The sequence below is a fragment of the Apus apus genome, chromosome 4 (genome assembly GCF_020740795.1).
Source record: "Apus apus isolate bApuApu2 chromosome 4, bApuApu2.pri.cur, whole genome shotgun sequence".
NCBI lineage: Eukaryota > Metazoa > Chordata > Aves > Apodiformes > Apodidae > Apus > Apus apus.
In genome coordinates, this window is record NC_067285.1 from 36,211,106 (window position 1) to 36,233,054 (window position 21,949).

General features: G+C 41.1%; 1 protein-coding gene across 4 annotated transcripts in view; it reads left to right on the forward strand.

Annotated features, from left to right (window-relative positions):
• Nucleotides 1-21,949, forward strand: part of PCDH15 (protocadherin related 15) — a 455,276-nt gene that overhangs the window by 153,732 nt on the left and 279,595 nt on the right. Inside the window, exon 1 of one of the 4 annotated variants that reach the window (XM_051618390.1) lies at nucleotides 5,735-5,835. The exons of the other annotated variants lie outside the window; for them this stretch is intronic. Within the exon in view, the coding sequence (XP_051474350.1) occupies nucleotides 5,823-5,835 (13 nt within the window). The 5' untranslated portion in view covers nucleotides 5,735-5,822. Of the gene's footprint in view, nucleotides 1-5,734; nucleotides 5,836-21,949 lie in introns of those variants that run through there. 4 annotated transcript variants of the gene reach the window in all.

Consider the following 21,949-nt stretch of genomic DNA (forward strand, 5'->3'; position numbering starts at 1 on the left):
CATAAAGAGGACTAAATCATGACTGGAAGAATGTTTCTGCATCTTAATTTCTTCAAGTACATCTTTCCTACAAAAATGTCTTTAAAATTGCTCTTTCAAAATTCCATTATCTTTTATTTTGTTTTAGTTTTGCAGTTACATTTTGAATGTGTCACCAAAGCTATATATTTGGTTTAAAATACTATTTAATGGGTTTTTTAACCATTCAAAAGTCCACTTCAAGTCCACTCGAGGTGTTTGGATTACTGAAACCCAGTATGGTTTTTTTGACAAATAGTCAGACTTAATTATGAGAAGTGTTGTGTTATTTTACGTCTTAAGGGTTTCAAAGTTCTGATTAGCAGAACTAAAATCTGCAGCAATTAATCTTGGGATCTGGCCCTGTGAAGTCTTAGGAGGGGGGAGCAGGCTGAGGTGAGAGGTGTCAAAAGAGTTTTCACCTTGCTAGTGTCCTGAATCTCTCTTTGCAGGTGTATGGTGGATATACAAACCAAGACCAGTTGGAAGAATGCTCTGGAAAGTTCTGCCAAGTGCATCTAATTAAAAGCTCACATATTTGTTGTGTAATGACAATCAAACAATACAGCTCAAGCTCCTGCTTTTCCCTTTTTGTTAGGAAAAGCAGCAGTGAGCAGGAGGGGAGGTAACTCCTATCAAGTGGTAGTCTGGCATCAGTGGTGGAAAGAACCAGGCCAAGCCTGGTGAAATAGCTTTTTCCAGAGAAGGATTCCCTCTGGAAGAGGCAGGTTCAGGTCTCTGTAGGTCTGTTCAGTCTTAATATTGTGTAAGGCTCCTTCCTGTGACCTGTTGCACTGTCCACAGTAGGTGAGTCAGCTGACACTCAATGGAGAGGGGAAAAGAAGTTATAAATCAGATGAGCCGTAGCCTTGTGTCCTGAGCACCTGAGCAAGACTTGCACTATTCCATGGGGATTACCAGGGCTAACATAGAGCAGAGCTTTAAACCTCAGCTCTGGGTTTCTTGCTGCAGGAGGGAGGACTTGATGTTCTCTTCAGCTGTACAGATGCTAGCATGTTGCACACAGGTGTTAGAATGTATTAAGTTATATAATTTTGTTAGTTATAATTTACTGTCTTTATTAGCTTCTCGATCTTTAAGACTAAACCTATTATTTTCTATCATTCAAAGATCAGCAAAGGATTTTTGAGAAAAAAAGTCTTGAGTCTGAGCTGCTTTTGTGTAGTGGTGGGAATGGAAAAGAGGCCAAGCTGTAATGTAGTGTAATTTTGCATAGATTTTTCTTAGTTTCCCCAAAAGAGTAGTTTGCAGACTCTAGGCATTTAACTTTGACTAGGTGCCCTGTTTCTTTTGTAGCAGTTAACAATTCCATTTCTATAATGGACAAAAATTAAATCACTTGCTTATATGTTATTACCATTCCTGTGAAATGTTTCCAGGGAGAAACTGTTCAGTTGAGTGCCCATGTGTCCACACACAGATTTCTCACATCTTTAGACAATCATGGTGCTTCTTTTGGGGAAGAGTATCTGCAAAGCTCCCCAGCAGAAAAGGACCTGGGGGTGCTGGTTGACAGCCAGCTTAACGTGAGCCAGCAGTGTGCCCAGGTGGCCAGGAAGGCCACCAGCATCCTGGCCTGCATCAGGGATAGCATGGCCAGCAACAGTAGGGAAGTGATGGTGTCCCTGTGCTTGGCACTGGTGAGGCTGCACCTTGAGCTCTGTGTGCAGTTCTGGACCCCTCACTACAGGAAGGACACTGAGGTGCTTCAGCATGTCCAGAGAAGAGCTACCAAGCTGGGGAAGGGTCTAGAGAACAAGTCATTTGAGGAGCAGCTGAGAGAACTGGGGATGTTTAGTTTGGAAAAGAGGAGGCTGAGGGGAGAGCTCATTGCTCTCTACAGCTCCCTGAGAGGAAGTTGTAGGGAGGTGGGTGTTGGCCTCTTCTATCAAGTGAGTAACAACAGGACCAGAGGAAATGGCCTGAATTTGTGGCAGGGGAGGTTCAGACTGGGTATTAGGAATATTTCTATGCTGAAAGAGTGGTCAGGCACTGGAATGGGCTGCCCAGGGAGGTGGTGAAGTCAAAATTCATGGAGATATTAAAGAACAGTATAGATGTAGCACTTCAGGACATGTCCTAGTGGCTGAGGTTGTAGGAATGTTTTTTTTTGTTTGTCTTTCAGTTTGTTGGTTGGTTGATTTTGTTGGAGTTTTTTTTGTGGTGTTTTCTGGTGTAGTGTGTGTAGGTTTTGTTTCTGTGGGGTTTTTTGTTCTGATGGTTGGACTCAGTGATCTGAGAGGTCCTTTCCAGCCATGACAATTCTGTGATTCTTGAAGTATTTGTGAATGGCTTTCACCAGCTGAGGAAGGTATTCCTTTTAAAATATTCCTTCACCAAACTGGTTTCCATAGTGATGGAGACATGGTACATTAGTAACATGTACAGTAGAGTGTAAGTTAAGGTCTTGCAGCCAATAAACGAATCTCTGGATGTACAACGTAAAATGGAATTCAATCAAGTTTGCTTCTAAACCTTCAACTTCTCTTTGATTGTAAAACTACTTGCTCTTCTTGCACAGACACTGCTGCTTTCCTGGGTTCTCTGTGAATGTCTGAGAATACTTAAAGAAGTTGAGGTGCTTGTTAGTGGAGTTTAGTGAGATCAGCGATGCAATCTGATGGCTCGTGGTTGCAGCAGTGAGCTTCAGTAGCCTTTTGCTGAATGTGTGTGCTGGTAATTAATTCTTATTTACCATTCTTCTATGGTGATTAATGCTGGCTGTGTGCAGCATTAGATTAGCCAGCCAAGCAAACCTGATCTGAGTCAGGCCCAGGCACATAATGGCATTTTGTCAAATTAGGACATGCAGCGTGGAGTTCATTCTGACTTTATAATTTTAAATAGGAAGAAAGGTGATACATTAGCTCCAATATCTGCCAGATTAAGTAACTGCTATCAGAAGGAACTACCCTTTCAGAATGTTTGGGACAAATTTTAACAAGAGGAGTGGATTTGTATGGATTTGTGGGTGGCATGTGGCTGCGGAAGGCTAGGGCTGCCCCTGAGGGCTGCAGACTGAAGTCACCACATTGCAGAGTGCTACATAGTTCAGCCTCATCCTATGCAGCAGGACTAGGTGCTTCCTAGTGACACTTCTCTGAGTCTTGCAGATAAACAAGTGTTGCATGGGCTGGTTAAGGTTGAGTCTAGATGTACCCCTGCAACACAGTCGGTCCTGAGGCTACCTGAAATGAAAGCCCACAGCTTGCTGCTCACAGCCCTGGCATGGACTGGCTCTACTTCTGGATCATTCAGGGCATTCCTGTGCCATTTAGGAGTGTGTTGGTTGGAGAAAGTGGTTAGCTGGGCTACAGAAGTCCCCTGGGTACAGTGCACAAGCCAGGAAAGTTTCAGCAGTACATTGGAAAGGGGCTAACTGGCAGCTCCATGCTCCTTGGCTTGGAGGTGGGAGGTGTGCAGTGGGTGCAAGTGCAGAATATCAGGAGAGACTCAACTGTAGCTGACCTGGTTTATTCTTCTGGCAGGGCTTGACTTGACACTCGAGGATTTTCTGAGTGCTCTGATGCAATGACTATCCTCAATTTTTTTCCATAATGGAGGAAAATTGGCTAATGTGCCAGAGCATAATAATCTACTTTTAGGCTATTCCTCTTGTTCTGTCATGACTTGCATACTTGGTTGCCAGAGAGAAAAATTTCTTCCTTTTGTATTCAGAGATAGAGCCAATTAATGCTAAGGCTTATTTGGTCTTAATCAGCTGTCCCAAGAATCATTATCAAATGCAACAATAGGAATATTATCAGAGCAGAACAAATTGCTATTTCAAGAAAGGGAAAATTGCTGCTGGCCTTGTCAGGTAAGAAGGCTCAGAGTCAAGCAGATAAAGGATAAGTGTAAGAACTACAAGTTAGAAAATTCTCTTATACTCAGCTAATAAATGTCATCAACAAGATGGAATATGGAATTTTTCTCTTTTTTATTAACTTGTATTTGTGGTTTCCCTCCTGTTCCTCATGTCACTAGCTGGCTCATGCATGTTGGTGTTGAGATTTCTGTCTTAAGTTGTTTAAACCAAAATGTGAATTACTGCAAGGAACTACCACTTCTCAGCAGACAATTTGATTTAGTTTATAAATTCATGAGATGGGAAAAGAGGCCTAAATTTATGGAAATTATTTTTGTTTCATTGAGGCCTGTTTGTTCATTTCCATTCTAAAGTTATAGATTGTTAGGATTTTGGTATTAACGATTTCATTGGAAAGTCATGAATCTATTTGGTGTCTAATGCTATTTTTATACCACAGATTTAAATTCACACTCACGTATTTTTCCATGGAGGACAAATGTGTAAAGATTGAAGAAGCTATAAAATGGATGAGCTTATTATTCTACTTTTATTCATGAGCACAGACATCAGCAGTGGCCAGTATTTATGCATAGCTTTTGTTGAAAATCTCTACAATTCTCCTTCTTCAGTGATTTTTTTTGTTTTGTTTTTAATCATGTCTGTTAAGAAAAAAATCAAAGGGCCAAAAAGCAGGAGATAATTTGGGCTGGAATTAGGAAAGAAAATAAGCTATCCATTTAGAAATGGATTAATTTATTCTGAAGGATAGAAAATGGAGTAAAGTGGTAGAGCTGGAATTATTTGCAATGTTTTGTGCATTCAGCTGTCTGGAAAAATATCCTAACCTGGCACTGGTGCTCTTGGCAGGGGGTTGAAATAGATGGCCTTAAGTTACCTTCAGGGCTGAGAGGTTTTTCCCCTTATTTTTGTCATTAATTGTGTCATCTGCCTGTAGGTTCTTAGGACTCTTATGTTGTCATCAGAACTACTTTGATTTCAGTGCGTTGGACACGGGCGTGTTCGGGTGTCACATCTTGGCTCAAGTTGTATCTGCTGAAATCTGTGTGCTGACAACTGTCTCACTGCACCCACAGGCACTTGTCAATGGCAGGATACTGAGTTTAGTTCACTAAATATTGAATTACTGTAGGAGTAATTAGCAGTTCTTCCCTTCTGTCGATGTTTACAATGACCAAGATAGAATATTTGACTCCATTTTGGGGTAGGTGTATTTGTTGTGAACAATGATTATGCTCTGTAATGTCTTTTCAAAATATATTTGAGTTTATTTTTTTGGGTGGAAATTCTGCTAAGAATTGATTTATAACTTTCTGAACAGCTCAGCTGTGACAGTCTGAGTCTTCAGACTCAATTATGCAAATTATGGTACTTGATCTATTTCCATTCTCAGGTTGTCAGTTTACCTTTGCAAAAGAAGAAATGCATTTTTGAACAATTTACTACTTTCAGATAATTTTGAAACACTGAATGTCATTTTACTATCAGTGTTATTTGTCTATCTTCTCCTTTACAGGTCTGTGCAAGAATAGAACTATTTAATGTATTTTAAGCCTGCTCAAAATCCTTTTTTCTCTGGGGAGTGGGAGGTGACTGTTGCAATCAGTCCTCTGGTAGTAATGCCAGAAGTGTGATGTTGTGCTTTGTGTCTTGCTATCACTTTATTTTTGGAGTTACTGTTTATTAACTAACACATGCACCCACAGGAGATAAGCAGAGAGCTCTGTTTTCCCATTCCTTGCCAGCAAAGGGAGGGCACTGGTGAACTTTGAAAGGAAGTTGTTTTGAAATCTTTGCTCACAGTGAGTTGGAAATATCATCAGAATTTCTTTACACAGCGTAGGCTTGAATGCAGAATGCTGGTGTCACAAACTACCTGTGGAGATTTGCCTTCCTTTTGTCATGGCTAAAAGTGGGTACTGTGAAAATCCCTTCAGGAGCAAGAGTAGCATGTATGGGGCAGCCCAGTAAGTTAAATGATGCATTGAAATCTTTGCTTTATTTTCACCAAGTAATTCCACTTTTACTGGCATGACTTAAAATTAATTCTTATCAAGTTCTCATTTAATGAAACCTTTCCTTCTTGTGGAAACGTGATTTACTTCTGTTATCTGCTCATCTGGAAGAAAATCTCCCCAGAGCATGTCACTGTCCTTGCCATGGGTATCTAGTGCTGTTACTCTACCCACCAACAAGTCAGATGTTCTTGTTTTGTATTCTCCCCGCCTGTTCCTCTCAGCAACTCTCTTCCCCTGTTGTGGGCAATGGTGACATTTATGTGAATGCCAAGAAAAATGAGTGGCAGAGCCAGGAATAGATTTAAGCATGTAGTAGCAAGGGGCAGGAGAATCTTTGCTGAGTTTCACAGAAGCAGTGTCAGAAGCAGGAAGGGAGGGTTTGCAGGTTTGGGTGAGCCTGCCTTAGCCACCTCCCTGGCAAGATCAGATCTGGGCCTGTCTCAGCTGGTCCTGCCCAGGCAGTGTGAATACAGGGAGGGTTGAGAGCTCAGCTCTCCTCTTATGCCACCAGCAAAGGTCTGCCACTGATGTTGGAGAAAATGGATCTTATTTTGCCTTTTGGGGAATGGCCTTTTATATGTGCTTGGTGTCAAACACCACAGTCTCTGCAGCTCAGAATGCATTTTAGTCCTTCATTTAGGTCTTTTGAGCTTTTGGTTGGACTTGATCAGGAAGGTCTCTTCCAAATCTTAATGATTCTATGTTCAATAGTGATAGGATACCAAATTAGTCTCCTTTCTTTTTCTTGGATAGAAAGAGTTTTAATAAAATTTACAAAACTAAACTACAAATGACAGCTCACTAAGCAGAAGGACTGTGGAGCTACTTGAAGGAGGGAAGAAGAGAGGTTTGCAAGCAAATCCCATTGCCATAACCATGGTTTCTGTCCTTTCCAACTGTGTTCATTTTTGGCTGGCATCCCAGACTTGGAAAAAAAAAATAAAATTATCCAGAACATCTTTTAATTGTTTGTAGGGCTTAAGGTTAGAGTGCTTGTAGGCTGGCTCCTCTTGCTTCTCCTGGAGAGCTCCAATTTACAGGGCTGGTTCTTGCCACCCATCCTTTGGAAAGCTCAACATGTTCAGCTGCTCTTAGCAAAGGGGGAATAGTCCTCTCCGCTTGCCGTCCTGACAACCCAGCATGATGTAGAGGGCAGGTTCCAGGTAGAGATTCCCTCTCTATTTCACTCTTTAGCACAACAGGATATGCAGAATCTCTAGAAAACCCAGTGAACGAGGCATTTAATCATCATGACTCCTTCAGGAGGTGCCTGAGGACCTTTGGAAGAACAAAATTCCCAGTGTTTTTCTGAGAGGCTTTCTATAAGTGAGGCATGCTTTGGAAAATTTGCCTGCTTCTGAGGAAGCTTCATCTAGCTTTTCATTTAAAGTGATGATACTTTTTCATACCAGACTGAGAAGGCATGGCTTTAAAGCCCTCATTCTTCAGCACGTGCCTGGAAAGGGCTGCTGGTGGCATGAAACTGGACTACATGAGAAACGAGCTACTGTTAATATTTTCCCAAATATTCATACCTTAAAAAAGGGGGAAAATAATAATAAAAAATAAAAAAGCAAGCCTTGTAAATAGTTATGTTGCAATTTTAATGACATTGAGTTTTCTTTGATCTTGAAAAGACAAATACCTGTACAACAATTCAGGGTATTTTTTTTCCTTCCTCACATATTCCCTGTGTTTTTAAGGTAGGTTCCTCTGAAAACATCAGTATTTTTCACTTTATTCCTATTTTGAAATACTAATAAGAACAACTTGCTTGTTTAGAATAGCAGAGTGCTTCTAACAGTGGAATAATTCACTAAATTATGCTTTTAAAAGCATTGCTTGGCTCAAAAATAACATTTCTTCGTTTTTGTTGCGTAGTCTCATGTGAAAACTCCTTATATCCTTTTAGATTTTTCAAAGTCATGTTAATCAAGCCAAATGTTATCCTCCATCCTCTGGTATTTATTTATTTTTTTCTTTATTACTGACTTCCCATTTTTCATCATTACTGTGGTACTCTACATTTTATCCTATTGCTGCAACTGTTGAGGAAAATACAGCCTGATTAATATAAATCAAATCTTGACCTTCTGTGTATCTGCTTCTACTTGATACCATTAGCCTGTTCCTAGTGATAATTCTTTCCCTCTGATAAGCCCTTCCTTCTGTAGCTGTTTTGAGGAGCTGTGGTCCACCCTATGGTCTGAAGGAGTAAAATATTTCTGATTGGGTATTTTCAGAGAGTAATTGACAACCATGAACTCTGAACTGTGCTTTTATGCTGGTTTCCATCAGGTTTTTTATTGTCATTCCTGGTACTGTAGTGAAGAGGCCATGGCTGGGTACTGAATGTGGTCAGAATAAAAATCATACCAAACTTCTGCAGACTGTTAAGGCTTGTAGGGCATAATTTTTTTTTCTTCACTTAATTATTTTATGCCAAGTTCTAAATCAGCCCAAATGTATATTAGTTCTTTTCAGAAGAATAATTATCCATGGCTGCTGCCAGGCATTAAATTTGATTTTTCAGGATGGTTTATGAGACCAATGAAAAATCTGGCAAATACTGCTTCTGAAATGCACTGCTGAGCATTTGTGTTGGGCCTATTATTTTATCACTGTCACAACAAGGTGAGGTTTAAAAGAGCAATTCTCTGGTAAATTATCTTCCACATGAGGAATTAATAGTTTCTGAAAAGGGCATCCCTGAGGAAACCAGCAGCTGAGAGAACCACCTAACTTTTCAAGCATGTCAGTTTGTTTTGATAGCTTTTCTTGGTTGGTTGGTTGGGTTTCTTCTCTTTTTTTTCTGATTGCCTATTACCCTTCACATGCAGCTCCCCACCCTCTAATTTATGCATCCCAGTCCTTCATAGTTCCACCCAGTGTATGAAGGGGTGGGCTGAGAGGATGCAGCACTGGCAATCCCAGCAGCTTGGGACACGGCTCACGTCTGGTCCCTCCCTTCTTTGGGTGTCTCTGGTGGGTAAACATCATCAATTCCTCTCTCCTCCTTGCATTTTTACCTGCTTGCCTACTCTTAATGCCTCTTGTGTCTCTTCCCTTTTACAAGAAGCGTCTTACTAGGTCCCTCTGAGGGGTCCTTTCATGAATTGTTCTCCTCTCTGCAATCAAAGTTGGATACATCTGTATCTGCCTGTCATGGGTCACTTTTTATCAGTTTGTTTCCAGAATGACCTTTGCTTATCCCTAAGTGCCCTGGGCAATTCAGTTCTGGCTTTGCCTTACTCTGTTTTATGATTCAGTTTACCAGAGATCATGATTTGTCCCTTGCTTTGACTCCCTTTTTGCATTGTGTCAATGTAGCTCCCAGAGTTGTTTTTTTGCTTTCCCTCCCTCTAATTATGATGTGGTTTAGTTGTCCTGCTTTAAGGTAATAGAAATTTCAAAGACTAAATTCAGATATGAAATTTGCCTTTCTTAAGGGAATGTTTAGTGGGTTTCACCTGACTTTACTAATTCCTCACCACTTAAAAAGTAAATTGATCATACCTTAAATCAGTGAAGGTCTTTTTGTTTTATCCTCCATCAGCTTTATTCTCCTTTTTCTGAGCTGTTATTTTTAATGCATTCATTCAGATTCATTTTCTTTTTTCACTTCCCAACCTACTGTAAGTACACTAGTAGTTTATATCTTTGTGCTCTTCCTTCTAACTTTGCACTCAGCCTTGGAGCTCTGCTTATAAGTTAGAGCAGGAGAAATGTAGGGAAATGTGTCTGTGAAACACCTCCTTTGGCAGATTGGGTACAGATGAGTGTCATATAGGTGGCAATTCTTTTGAAACTGAGGATATGCATGCAGATTTCTACCAAAAATTAACATAATTTTAATAAATTTTAAATTTAAGTAAGAAAAATGCCTGAACAGGTACTGGTAGCCTGATTTCTCTCTGCATTCCACTACTCTTCCTACTTTTAACTTTTATTGCTTGATGGATTTGCACAGCTTAGTGCAATGCCATGTTTGTGCCACAACCTTATTTTCTTTCTCAGTGAAGCAGTCGTGCCTCTGAGGGCGTGAGAGGAGCAGTTGAACTCACACTGGGCACACCTTCCAGCCATGCTGGTCCCTGCTTCCCAGAACTTTTCCAAGTGTTATCCACATCAGACAGTTGTCCATTTATACCTAAAGTTTCCTTCAAGCTATAAAAACCCTGGTAACAAGTCTGTAGCTGGTATAAACCAAGGCTGTTCACCAGCTGGGTAGGCTTTCTGAGAAAAGTCTTGCTTTGTCCAGCCAAAATATTTGTGGGTGTATGATGAGGTGACCATAATTGATATAATTGTCTTTACCATCTAAAGCCTGCACAGATAGTGGAGACACCCTTCCTCTTTCTAGAAAGGATCATCCATGAGTAAGGAAACACCTAAAAAGGGTTTTGTCCTAGGGAGCTCAGTGACTACAGTGTTATAAGAGATGAATGGGGTTTTTTAATGCTTGTCTTATGAAGAGTTTATTATTGTTTTACCACTGGACCTTCTCTTGATGAGATTCAGAAACTTATTTGGGCTTATTATGGGCTCTTGACAAGGTGTGAACCCTGCATACATGCTGTTAGGAGTTAGCTTTCCCCACCAGATTTGTATGTGTTGGTTGTTGTTGACTGGTTTGTTGGTTTTGGTGGTTTGTTGGTTTTGTGTTTTTCAATAACTTGGTGATAAATTCAATCTGCTAGGCTGAAATGTAAAGCAAACACTGAAAAAAGCTATGACTGCTGCAGCTGAAATTAAAGTTAATCCTACTTTCTGAAGTTGACCCTGTTTTGAGCACAGGCTTGGACTAGATGGCATCCAGAGATGCCTTCAAAATGTACTTCTATGACTCAGGGCTAAAAAATGCCTTATTAGCAAGCAGGAAAGTTTGTTGATAATGCAAATTTATTTGAACTGTGTACATCTTTTGGGGGCATAATGTTCCACAGTCTCCTATGTTGATCATTAAGGGAAGCAAAAACAACTGAGATGCTGTGTTCATTGTCTGATTTCTGTTTACTTTCCTCTTTCACCCACAGCTGTAAGGAAGCCATATTAATTTTTTCCTTATTGTTCCTGTTTTGTTATGACTGAAATTGGTATAATATTGAGAAAGATTAAATTCTAGTGTCTGTAAATGTCTCTGAATATGGTGGGTCCTGCTTTTTATACACTAGATTGAAAATTTCTGAATCAAGATCTTACTTTAGAGAAGCTTCTGTTATGTTGAATGATCAGGGATGTTCTGGGGGAACTTTTGAATGTTCTGTGCAGTAGCTTTGAGTATTACACACCTCGTGGCTGTTCATATTCTGGGGACATCTAGAGAAGTTTATGCTCTGGATCGTAGAGGACAACTGGAAATAGTTCATTTTTGCCCTTCATTACAAGTAAGTATGAATATTTTTTTTTACTCCTGAGGTAGACTAGAAGTACTGAATCAAAAAGAGCAACAGGGTGCTGAGCCATCTCATATAAACTATAGTGTGACCTAGAAAGGTTGAACCAGATGATCCTTGAGGTCCCTTCCAACCTGGCAGTCTGTGATTCTAAGACAATTGCCATGGAAATAATTTTCTTTAAAGATCACTGTAGGTTTTAGGACTGATCTTCTGTAGTGACGCAGATGCATCTCGCTCCCCAGGGGAGAGGGCAGTGTTTTGTGTCTGAGATTAAGTGCTTTCTTGGGGGTTTTGGAGGGTTTTGTGGTGTCCTTTTGGAGTGTCATTTTGACACTTATGTTGAAGTAAAAAAAGTGCAGTTGACTTTACAAAACATCTTGCATTGTATTAGCTACTGCTGAATTGTTTTGTTTAACTCTTAACTTCTGATTTATAGCTTATTCTTAGCTAGACAGGAATTACAGCTTTAGAAAAGAAAATGAGAGCAAAAGTTACCAAAAGAGAACTGCCAGCACCCCCTTGGAAATGTAAAGGAGTGTCAGTAACAGCCACCTTGTTGCATGATGAGTTTTCTAAGTAATAATAATAATAAAAAAATATCCCACATTTTGTTATTCTTCAGTCACTTTGAACATGATGAATGCTGTTTTCTCATGTAGAAAATAATGAAGGATGGTTCCTTATTGAAGACATTTCTGACTGGAAGCCTTCCAAGTGCAAATGGTGGTTACCAGAGGCAAGATGGCACACTCTGTTAGCCCTGACTCAAAACCATTTTCTAGAATGTTTTATTCCAGTTCTCATTTATTCATTTAAAGCTGCTCAGAAAAGCTTTGCAGAACTAGTCAAGAGCCTGAGCCCTCTGTGTGCATATTTTTCTACACATTTGGGATTTTGCCATATGAATGCAGGACATTCTCATCAGAGTGATATGTGCTGTAGGTATCTTAGGTCAGCAGCCTCCAGGCAGGAGTTAGTATAAATTCAGGATGCTCTGTTTTATTTGGACTGGATGGTGAACTACAATATCAAAAGGGATGAGACAAGCAGAGTTCAGTGTCTGGGATGTTCTTCTATCACAGTGGAGGACAGCAGGAATTTGAAAGAGTTCAGTATTATGAATGTCAGTGTAACTCTTTGACTGAATTGATATTGATAGGTCAGTATTTAGTCACTAGGATTTTAAATATTTTTTCCTAGTTTAAATAATGTTAATTTAGGAATTTATATTATTGTTGTCATTATTATTTTTTAACTTAAGATGCTACAAATGAACCAGCTAGATAAATGAGATTCTTGAAAAACACAGTCAGGAAATGGAGAAAAGGGTCAACCGAGAAAGAAGGCTTTGATCAAGTCAAAACAAATGAGAACTGTCAAAACTAGTTGACTTGGACATGAAAATATATATTAAAAAGCAAAATATTTTTGAGCAAAGAGAAGTATAAATGAAGTGGGATAGCTGTACTTTAGGGAGAGAGTAAAGGTTGAAGACGTTTATAGATATTGCCTCAAACTTAAATGCTCATGTCATCTGGGTTGTAATTAGAGAGGATCATGCTGAAATTGAGAGCAAGGGCAGGCCTTTGCTGGTTGGAAGGAGTGGAAGGGACTGGATTTAGGCTGCATGAACATCAGTGGGCTGTCTGTCCTCAAAGCAGGAGGAGCAGGAAGGAAAGCAGATAACTTTCATCCCATAATAGTGAAAGAGCTGATGAGATTATGACAGTTTTAACAAAACTTCCATGCTCGGCAACAATGTATGATTGGAAAATGTTCTGGCTTATGTAGGAACAAAAATCATTCAGGACCTTTTTTAATAGTACATGAGAAAAGTGTAAACATGCCAGTAAATATAACGTGGGTGAAATGAATATACTGCTCTATACAGATACGACTGGGACTTTTCTAGAGCTAAATTTTTTTTAAAGTCAGTCTGTGTGCACAATTATGGATGAGCAAGAAAATGGTTGCAGAACCAACAGGCCCTGCTGTTGCTAAAGGGTGAAGGATCAGACAGCACTTTTTATCAGATGTCTGGCTTGCGGTCAGTCATCTTTAGTGATGCCATCCATGGCAGTACAAGCCCACATATCTGGTCTGTTCCACTGCTTAGAGTGAGAGACAATTTCAACTGGTGGTTTCTGTAAGAAAACTATACTGGATGAAGGAGCATCTACTTGACACAACCTACACGTGGGGGAACTTGGCAAATTGCTGTTCACTTTTCTGCCTCTTTGCAATTCAGGATATCTAAGAGCTTTATTAATAAGATATGATGTTAGGTGTCAGAACTTTTCCTTCTTTGGTCTTTTATTATAAAATTCTCATTTCGATCCTGGTAGCTACAAATCAGCTGGCTGCAAAAGCTTCTAGGTAAATGTTGATCCTCCATTCAGCCAGCTGGACTGCCTGGCTGCTGTCTTCTGAGTTCCTTTGCAGAAGAGCACAGCCTTTTCTCTTGAGTGCACTTCTTTGGGAAAAAAAAAAACAGGTTTGGGTTCTTGTTTTGTTTTCTAAACTGGATAAGTAAAAGACTATTTGTCTGCAGTTTTGGTTTTGCATACTTTAATAAAGAAATGTGGGGGCTTGGGGTCCTATTTAGAACATCCATCCAGACTGTTTTCACAGTTTGAAGACTCATACCTCACTAGGATGTGCACATATATCTAAAGGGGAGAGTCCTTGAGCCTGTTAAGCTCTTGTCCTTGCCTTTGCTTGTCCATGAAGGAATGCACTTCTCTTGTAAAAGCAGGTTCCTTGCAGAAGGGCCTAGAAAGGAGAAAATCTTCTCTCCTTTCCACATTTAACTAACATTGCATTGTTTTTTTGCTAGACTATGAATGCAAAGGCACCTGCATTTTCCTGTAAGCCTGCACGTGCAGCAAAGGCTTCTAGTTGTTGGGTGCATTTTGTGCAGGGTAGCCCCAAGTTGTGCATTTTAGCAGGACTCCTTGTGCCTCTGTGGCTGCTGGCAGAGATTGCCTGCAGCTTTGGCACAAGGTGCTTAGGGGTGGCTGCCCCAGGTTATTAAAACACTTTCAAGTACAGCTCAAGCAACATCAGTATCATCAGCTCGTGATGTATTCACAGGTCACATTTGCACAGCTACCAAGTGGAGTTTGTTTCATGCTTTTATTAAGCATTCTTGGTCCCATTGAAGCATCACAAAGCAAGTCTCTCAGTCACCAGGGGCTCTGAGGCACCCCTCCAGGCACTTAGTTAATCTCAGGGTTAAGAAGCTATTTATCTGTAAGAGGTGATGTCAACGTGTTTTTGCTACCCCTGCCTCTCTCACAGGGTGGCCCTGGTTTGTAGCATCCTTGGCTGAGAGGAGGTGAAAGAGAATGATGTGCTCCTCTTCTGGTGCAGGGCAGCATGAAGGTGAGCCTGGGGCAGCTGCTGCTGTGATTTAAAAGGAAAATAAGCCCAGTAACTGTAGACTGCAAGATGTATTTCCATAAGAAACACATTTAAGCCATGCATACAGTAGCCATCCTTACAGAGCTTTCAGTATTGAGATGTTGGTTATTTTTCCCCCCACTGGGGTATCACATGGCACTGACTCAAACTACTTTCTGCTCTTCACTCTTATTTAATAGCATCTCATGGCCACGTGTTTTTCTTCCTTCAGCAGACAACTTCTTGCTATCAGATAAGATGTAGTTAACCAAGACCAAAACCCATGACATTTTCAGCTGCCTTTAGGATAACGGCAAGCTCTGTAAAAGGCACTTCAGGAGCACCTTTCTTGGACCAGACTCTGAAACCAGAGAACCTGCTTTGTTCAGGTCACCAGGGACTGCTGCTTGCTACATACTTTGGGTGTTAAAGATCTGGGAATGCTGTTTCTTGGCTGTTGTTGAAAGCTCTCTCATGCATTATTTATCAAACAGTAGGTGAAGATTTCAACCTTTTAATGATAATTGATAGTGGTTAGAATACAAGATTGCAAACCATTCCTGAGTACCAGTAAGTGTCAGCATGGGAGGTGTATTATCAGGACGTGTTTTCCATAGTTAAGTCAAAATATATGTGCTTTGTTAGGCCTCACTCAGTCAACACAGAGAGGTAGAGAGGAAACAGATGATAAAACTGGGTGTTAATAGGTGTTAATAATGTGTGGGGTTTTGCCTGCTTGTGTTTTCCAGCACTCCTTCAAACTGCCTGAACTGTAGCTCTTTCAGTCCAAGACAGGAAGATTAAAGATTTGCCTTCTGTGGCTTTTACAGCTTGTTCCCCACTACTGCTATGCTTCCTTCAAATGCAGAGACACTGTGCAGCAGTTGCTGTGCATCACCTTGGAGACTTTAGTTTTAATATTAGGCACAATTAGAGCTACCTGGTGTAAGTCAGCTGAATCCATCATGGTCAAGAGAAGCAGTATTGCCACAGGAGGGACTGACTGCAACCCTGACCTTCTTGTGTTTGGGTGCAGTTGATACCTGTTTGGAGTTGAGACTTCAAAAAACATAGCTGGGAAACTGTGCTATCAGTTTAGGAGTTCTATGTACAACTGAAGTTAGTAAATTTTAGTTAAGTGTAAACAGGTGAGGGGTTTTGGTAGTTAAGAGGTAAGTGGTTTAATTTTTAGCATCCGTTTTATTGAAAAAAAGACAAACATTGGAGGAGATTGAGGGAGAAAAAAAACCTTTATACCAAGCAACTGTTAATTCAGTTTGATAGAGTTGAAGCAGCTACATATTGATGCCTCATTATTTTTTAATTGAATAATAGATTTCCTTTCATTAGTCCTTTATTCTGTAGACAGATGGGAGATGGTAGTTGTTTTTTTTTCAAGGGCAATATCACCCAACTGGCAGCACATTGAAAGTTAGGGGGATTTTACTACTAAAATATGCTGTGGCATACTTTGAGAAAAACCCTCTAATTTGAACAACATGCTGCCTTGTTTTTGTTTTATTTCTCTATAATCTGTTGCAAGATGTATGGTAGCTTTCAGCTTGGGTAGTTGTGTATATGCAAACATGCCTGGTAAGTGTTAGCTGTGAATGTCTCACATTAAAATATGTTTTCATGCCAGTTATGGCTAAAAGAGTGAAGCAGTCTGGAAAAGATCTTTTTGAAATTGTCAGGTTGATCCTCACTCGAGCTCCTGGCCAGTAGTGGCTGTGCCTGATGCCAAGACAAGATCTGCCCCAGGCTTGGGCTGAGCTGGGAAGAGTGTGATTCCTGGAATTGTGGAGAAATTTGTAAATCAGAAGTGGGGAATCTACTCGTTTTATGTCAAATGTGTGACTTAATTTCATAGAATCACATAATCACAGAATGTTAGAAGGGACCTCTGAAGATCATCAAGTCAAACCCCCCTGCCAGAGCAGGACCAAAACTAGGGCAGGTCACTCAGGCATCCAGACAGGTCTTGAAAGTCTCCAGAGAAGGAGCCTCCACAGCCTCTCTGGGCAGCCTGTCCCAGGGCTCTGTCACCCTCACAGCAAAGAAGTTTCTCCTCATGTTGAGGTGGAACTTCCTGTGTTGTCACTTGGTGCCATTTCCCCTCATCCTGTCACTGGCACCACTGAACAGAGACTGGCCCATTCTTGACATCCACTCTGCAGGTATTTATAGACATTAATAAGGTCCTCTCTGAGTCTTCTCCAGACTGAACAGCCACAGGTCTCTCAGCCTTCCCTCATCAGGCAGATGTTCCAGTCCCTTCATCATCCTCATAGCCTCCATTAGACTCTTTACAGCGTATCCCTGTCCCTCTTGACCTGGGGAGCCCAGAACTGGACACAGCACTCCAGGTGAGGTCTTACTGGGGCAGAGAAGAGGGGGAGGAGAACCTCCCTTGACCTGCTGGACACACTGTTCTTAATGCACCCCAGGATACTCCTGGCTCTCTTGGCCATGAGGGCCCATTGCTGTCCCACGGGTAACTTCTTGTCCACCAGGGCTCTAAGGTCCCTCTACATGGAGCTGCTTTCTAGCAGGTCAGCTCCTAATCCATGCTGGGATCTGATGTTATTCCTCCCCAGGTGCAGGACTCTACTCACATTCTTATTGAACCTCATTAGGGTCCTCTTTTGCCCAGCTCTCCAGTCAGTCCAGGTCTCACTGGATGACCATACAGCATCCTGGAGATTCAGCCAATCCTCTCATTTTGGTGTCATTAGGAAACTTGTTTCATATAACGAAGGGCTATATTTTTTTTAGAGTATTTATGGAATAATTATCCATTTGTCCAAGAAAAGATGGAAGTGAGTGCTTTCTGTGGCCTGCAAATGGTGTTCAAAAGGTCTGTCTGTTCCCTGGCAAGGAATACTCCCCGGGCAGCAGAGAACAGAGCAGGCCAGGCTGTTAATCCATATATTCATTTTACCTGCTAGTTCTTCTTTTGCCTTCTACCCTGTTAAGTATCTCATACCTTGTGTGTGCTGGAATTGTAAACATTGCAATGCATTGAAAACACATCTTTACTCTCAATTCTGTACTGCTTTGCACTCTCCTTTTCATTCTGCAGCTGAGTGTATCCTTGGAACTTCTGGCACCATTTCTATGAGCTCTAATAAGCATTTCAGCAGGATGAGCAACATGACAACTGTGGAATAGCTCCTTGTGTTTTATGAGTTCTAGATGTCGGTCCAATTTCTTGTATGTGACAGCTCTCTGTTAGGTTAAACCCACAGGAAAAAAAAAAAAAAGAAGAAAAAGCTGAGTTAAGCCTCTCTCCCTTTCCTGCTTCATCCCATCAAAGACATCAGGCTTTTAGCTACAGAGAATAGTCAAGCTCAAGTCAAAATACAAACCTTAACTGCTAGATGAGGACTGGAAATGGAAAAGTGCTGTAGCTGGCTGAATAGATCATAAAGTTGTTGTAACCTTCTTGTCTCTCAGGGTATGTGAATATCCTCACACAGTGTAGGTTTTATTTTTCCAGTCATCTACCATCGTTGCTGTTAGTGAACAATCCATTCACATTGTTGATGAACTGCTTGAAAAGTTAAATATTACATTTCTACAAGAGAAGACACCTGTGTTCCCATGGTGTGAATCCAGTCTTATTGGACTGTTGTTCTCCGTAGTGAAAGCAATTTCTGGCCTGATGACTTGAAGGCAGTGCAAGTCTGAAGAGGTCATGCCTCAGTCTCTGCTTGATGAAGGCAAAAAAAGGGAATTTTCTTAATGGTACCAAAGGTTCTAACGATACCAAAGGCTCTCTGCTTTGGTCATCGGTCTTCTCTCAACAGCTTTTGAAGGACTCCTATTATTTTATTAGTGGTGGCCAGACCAGGTATTCTCTATTTTCAAAATGTTTCCAGACCTGGACCTGTGTGTTTCCACGTGGCTAATGCAGTGGTTTCCTCCTGATTGCATTTTGAGGCCTCTCAGCTAAAGTAGCTCTTAATCCATTTAACTTTCATCCGGTTTATTTTCATGGTGTCATAATAAGCTTAGGTGGGATGAGGTTGTGGAAATTTAAACTTAGAAGGTTGCACTCCCTTTGTTGACCAGGCATAATTATATTCCTGTAGCCTGTGTTGAGTCTTGTGTGTGCTGGCATTGATTTTCTAGGGATCAGCAATCAACTGGTGTGTCTATGTACTGGTTGAAGGCATGGCATGAAGCCTGGCTTTCCTTGTCTTTCAGGACTTTGGTCAAGTGACCTGAGCACTCAGCTGGCTCTTCTAAAACACCTTCATATCCACATGCTGGGACCAGAGGAACAAAAACGTTCATGCTTGTTTGACATTTTCCTCTCTTATGATGCAAATAGTGAGGGTTTAATCAGCATCTTGTGACTGTATCATCTTTTTCTGCTAAAAAATGGACATATATTCAATAAGTGCTTCTGACTTTTCTGGCCTGTGGACACAGATGGGTTCAGATTTTTGCTTTCCTTACAACATAGCAAAGCAGGATCTTAAAGCTACTTCCAAGGGCTTAACTTAGTCACAGATTTCTCCTGGGCTCTTTTTTCATGTCAGTGTTGTGAAGTGTTCCTTCTGTCTCTCTTTCTTCATCTCCATTAGTGTTCAATGGCTTCCATTTGCTTGAGCATTTGTCTACTTCGATCAAGTTGGTTTTGGTTTTGTTTTTTTTCTACCTGATTGCGACCTTGAGGGTATCGAGCTAAAGGGTTTCATGTCTGTGTAACCTCTTAAAACTAAGTGGAAATTGCATGTTAATCTTTTGAAGAGAGGTGGCTGTTATGCTGCTGCTGAATTCTCTTGCTACCAGAAGTTGTTAAAGGCTTGCTGATGTTGTGCATTAGCACATCCTCACGAGTCAAAGTTCACTGAGATCCAATGTGTTTTCCATGCAAAAGCATGGTGACATGTTGAAGCCCACATGTTGCCAAAAAGGGACAAGTTTCTTCAAATTCCCAATTGCTCCTTTTTCGGGCAGTAGCTGAGATGTGTAATCAGTGGGTTCTGCCAGAGCAAATATTTCCCCACTTGACTCTATTTCTATTTAAAGATTTAGGTGAACTATATTTTAAGGTTTCAGTCACACAGAGATATTCAGCATTTTATTTTTGTGGCTGTCAGTGTTAAGCATCTTATACCTACCTGTCTTTTTAAGTAACTTAAATTTGCCCTTATAACAGGTTTTTGTGAATAGAATAATGATTAAGATAGGAAAACCTTAGCAGCAGCTTGACAAATGGTTTAAAGAGTTATGCTTTCCTCTCAAGTGAGGTAAAAATGCAAGTCTGACACCAAAAGGGATGCAAAGCCAAAGACAACAAAGGCAGCTAACCAAGTGTGTCCTCTTTTGGGTCAGCCCTTGTCAGGGAAAGATACAGCTGCATTAGAAAGGTCTAATGGAGACGGTGAGAAGTGTGAGAAAAAATCAATAGTAATGCATACTAAATATCTTCAGATCCTTGAAGTACAGAGAGCTGATGACATGCCAGCAGAGTGGGAAAGGTAAATGAACAGATGCAGTGTGCCACAGGCACCACTGATCATGGGCACGAGGCCTCCACTGGCTGTAGACGCAGCCCAGGGCTGCCTGCCCCAGTGCAAGTATTCCAGTGGTTGCTGCTTGAGTAAATCCAAGTGAGATGCATCTCCACTCACTTTGAACTGCTAATGTAACCTGGTGGAAGGGGCACTTAGGACTCCCCAGTCAGTAGGATGAAAACGAACCTGTGACTATCACCATTCCCAGAAGGTGAGGCCTGGCTTTGTCTCACTTATTGATGTCAGCTGCCAATTTCACCTAGAAATCTGCAGAGATGTTGTAGCTGATGGGAGGGAGAGAGACCCAAAGAACCACAATGTCTGGTGCCAGGCACCTCTGCCAGGGTATCTCATCTCCAGGAGTGGACAAAGCCAGTTCTGCCCAGAGGAAGGTACAGAACAATCTGTTACTGTACTTTCATGACATCTGATCACAATTCCAAGGCCTGATGATTAAGTGGAAAGGACTTGCTTGGAGCTCAACACATTTTTATTAAGCTGGAGTTCCCCACCTCAGTATGTGTGTCTGTATTTGTGTGTACTGACTGTACACCCTGAATAAGGCTCTTCTGCTTTCTTTATTGTTACTTTGGAAGTGCCATTCCTCATTGGTACAGTGTCAGCCAGAGTGACAGATGTTTAGGTTTCTTTCAATGGTGGTGACAGATTTTCATCTCTCCAAGGAGAGGAGTCTTCCAAATGCTTCATCTTCTAGCTCTTTGTCTTTGTACTCCCAGTGTTAATAATTTTCTTTAGGAGTCTTCCATACAGTTTATTTCCAGTGTAGATGGATTTCCAGATGTGCTTAAAACCTGTTGGGAAACAGCCACATGAATCCTGGTGCTTGCTGGAGCACATTTCTATTGAAGACCCCTGACTGGTGGGACAGTGCTCCTCTCCAAGGACTTCCAGAGTAGGTGTTGACTCACCCCTTATCAAATCTTCTCCCTGCCTTTCTCTAAGCCTCAGCAGGTCATTACTACAGCTCTGAGTGGATCATCTACTCATCCTTGCACTGTGCAGGATGCTGTGCTGAGGGAGATGGGGTTGCAGGGAGTATCCCCTGTGGGAGGTTAAGGAGGAACTGCCCAGTCATCAGAGAAGGGACAAGCACACTTGGGGTGTGTATGTACAGCATGTGCTGAATTGTACTGGCTAATGGCAAGAAACTGGTTTGTCTGCTGTGGTGTTCATTTGGTTAATTTCCAGCTGGATAGAAGTCAAAACTGTTTTATGTGTAGCTAAGTCCCAGTTGCGGCCTTGCTCACTGGCCAGATGAGCAACAACTGGGAATTGCCAGAACAGAAAGATAACTTCATAACCAGTGGGACACATACCGATGGTGGTAACCAAAAAGGTATGTAGCACAACTGATGTTAAAAAATAAAATAATAATAATGCAGGAAACAAACCAAAAGGAGGACTCTGACTGGAATGAGAAACAAAGGCAGGAATGGAGAAAAGGGAATTTTTCAAGTTGAAAAAAGAGCTGTATTTGGAAACTCCAAGTTGACATGTTATTAGTAGGGAAATGCAGCAAGCTGTTAGCATACCAGTGCTGAAATTGCTGCTGTGCTAGGTGGATCTTTTTACCCTGTTTGAAAAACTCTTCTTCCTCTTTGATTTGTAGGTACTTGAAGGCCAAGAGACCTTTGGTATTATCTCATGTTTGCAAAGATATACTGAATTTCTAGCTGTTCATAATATAATTCACTTTCTCTGTATTAATCTATA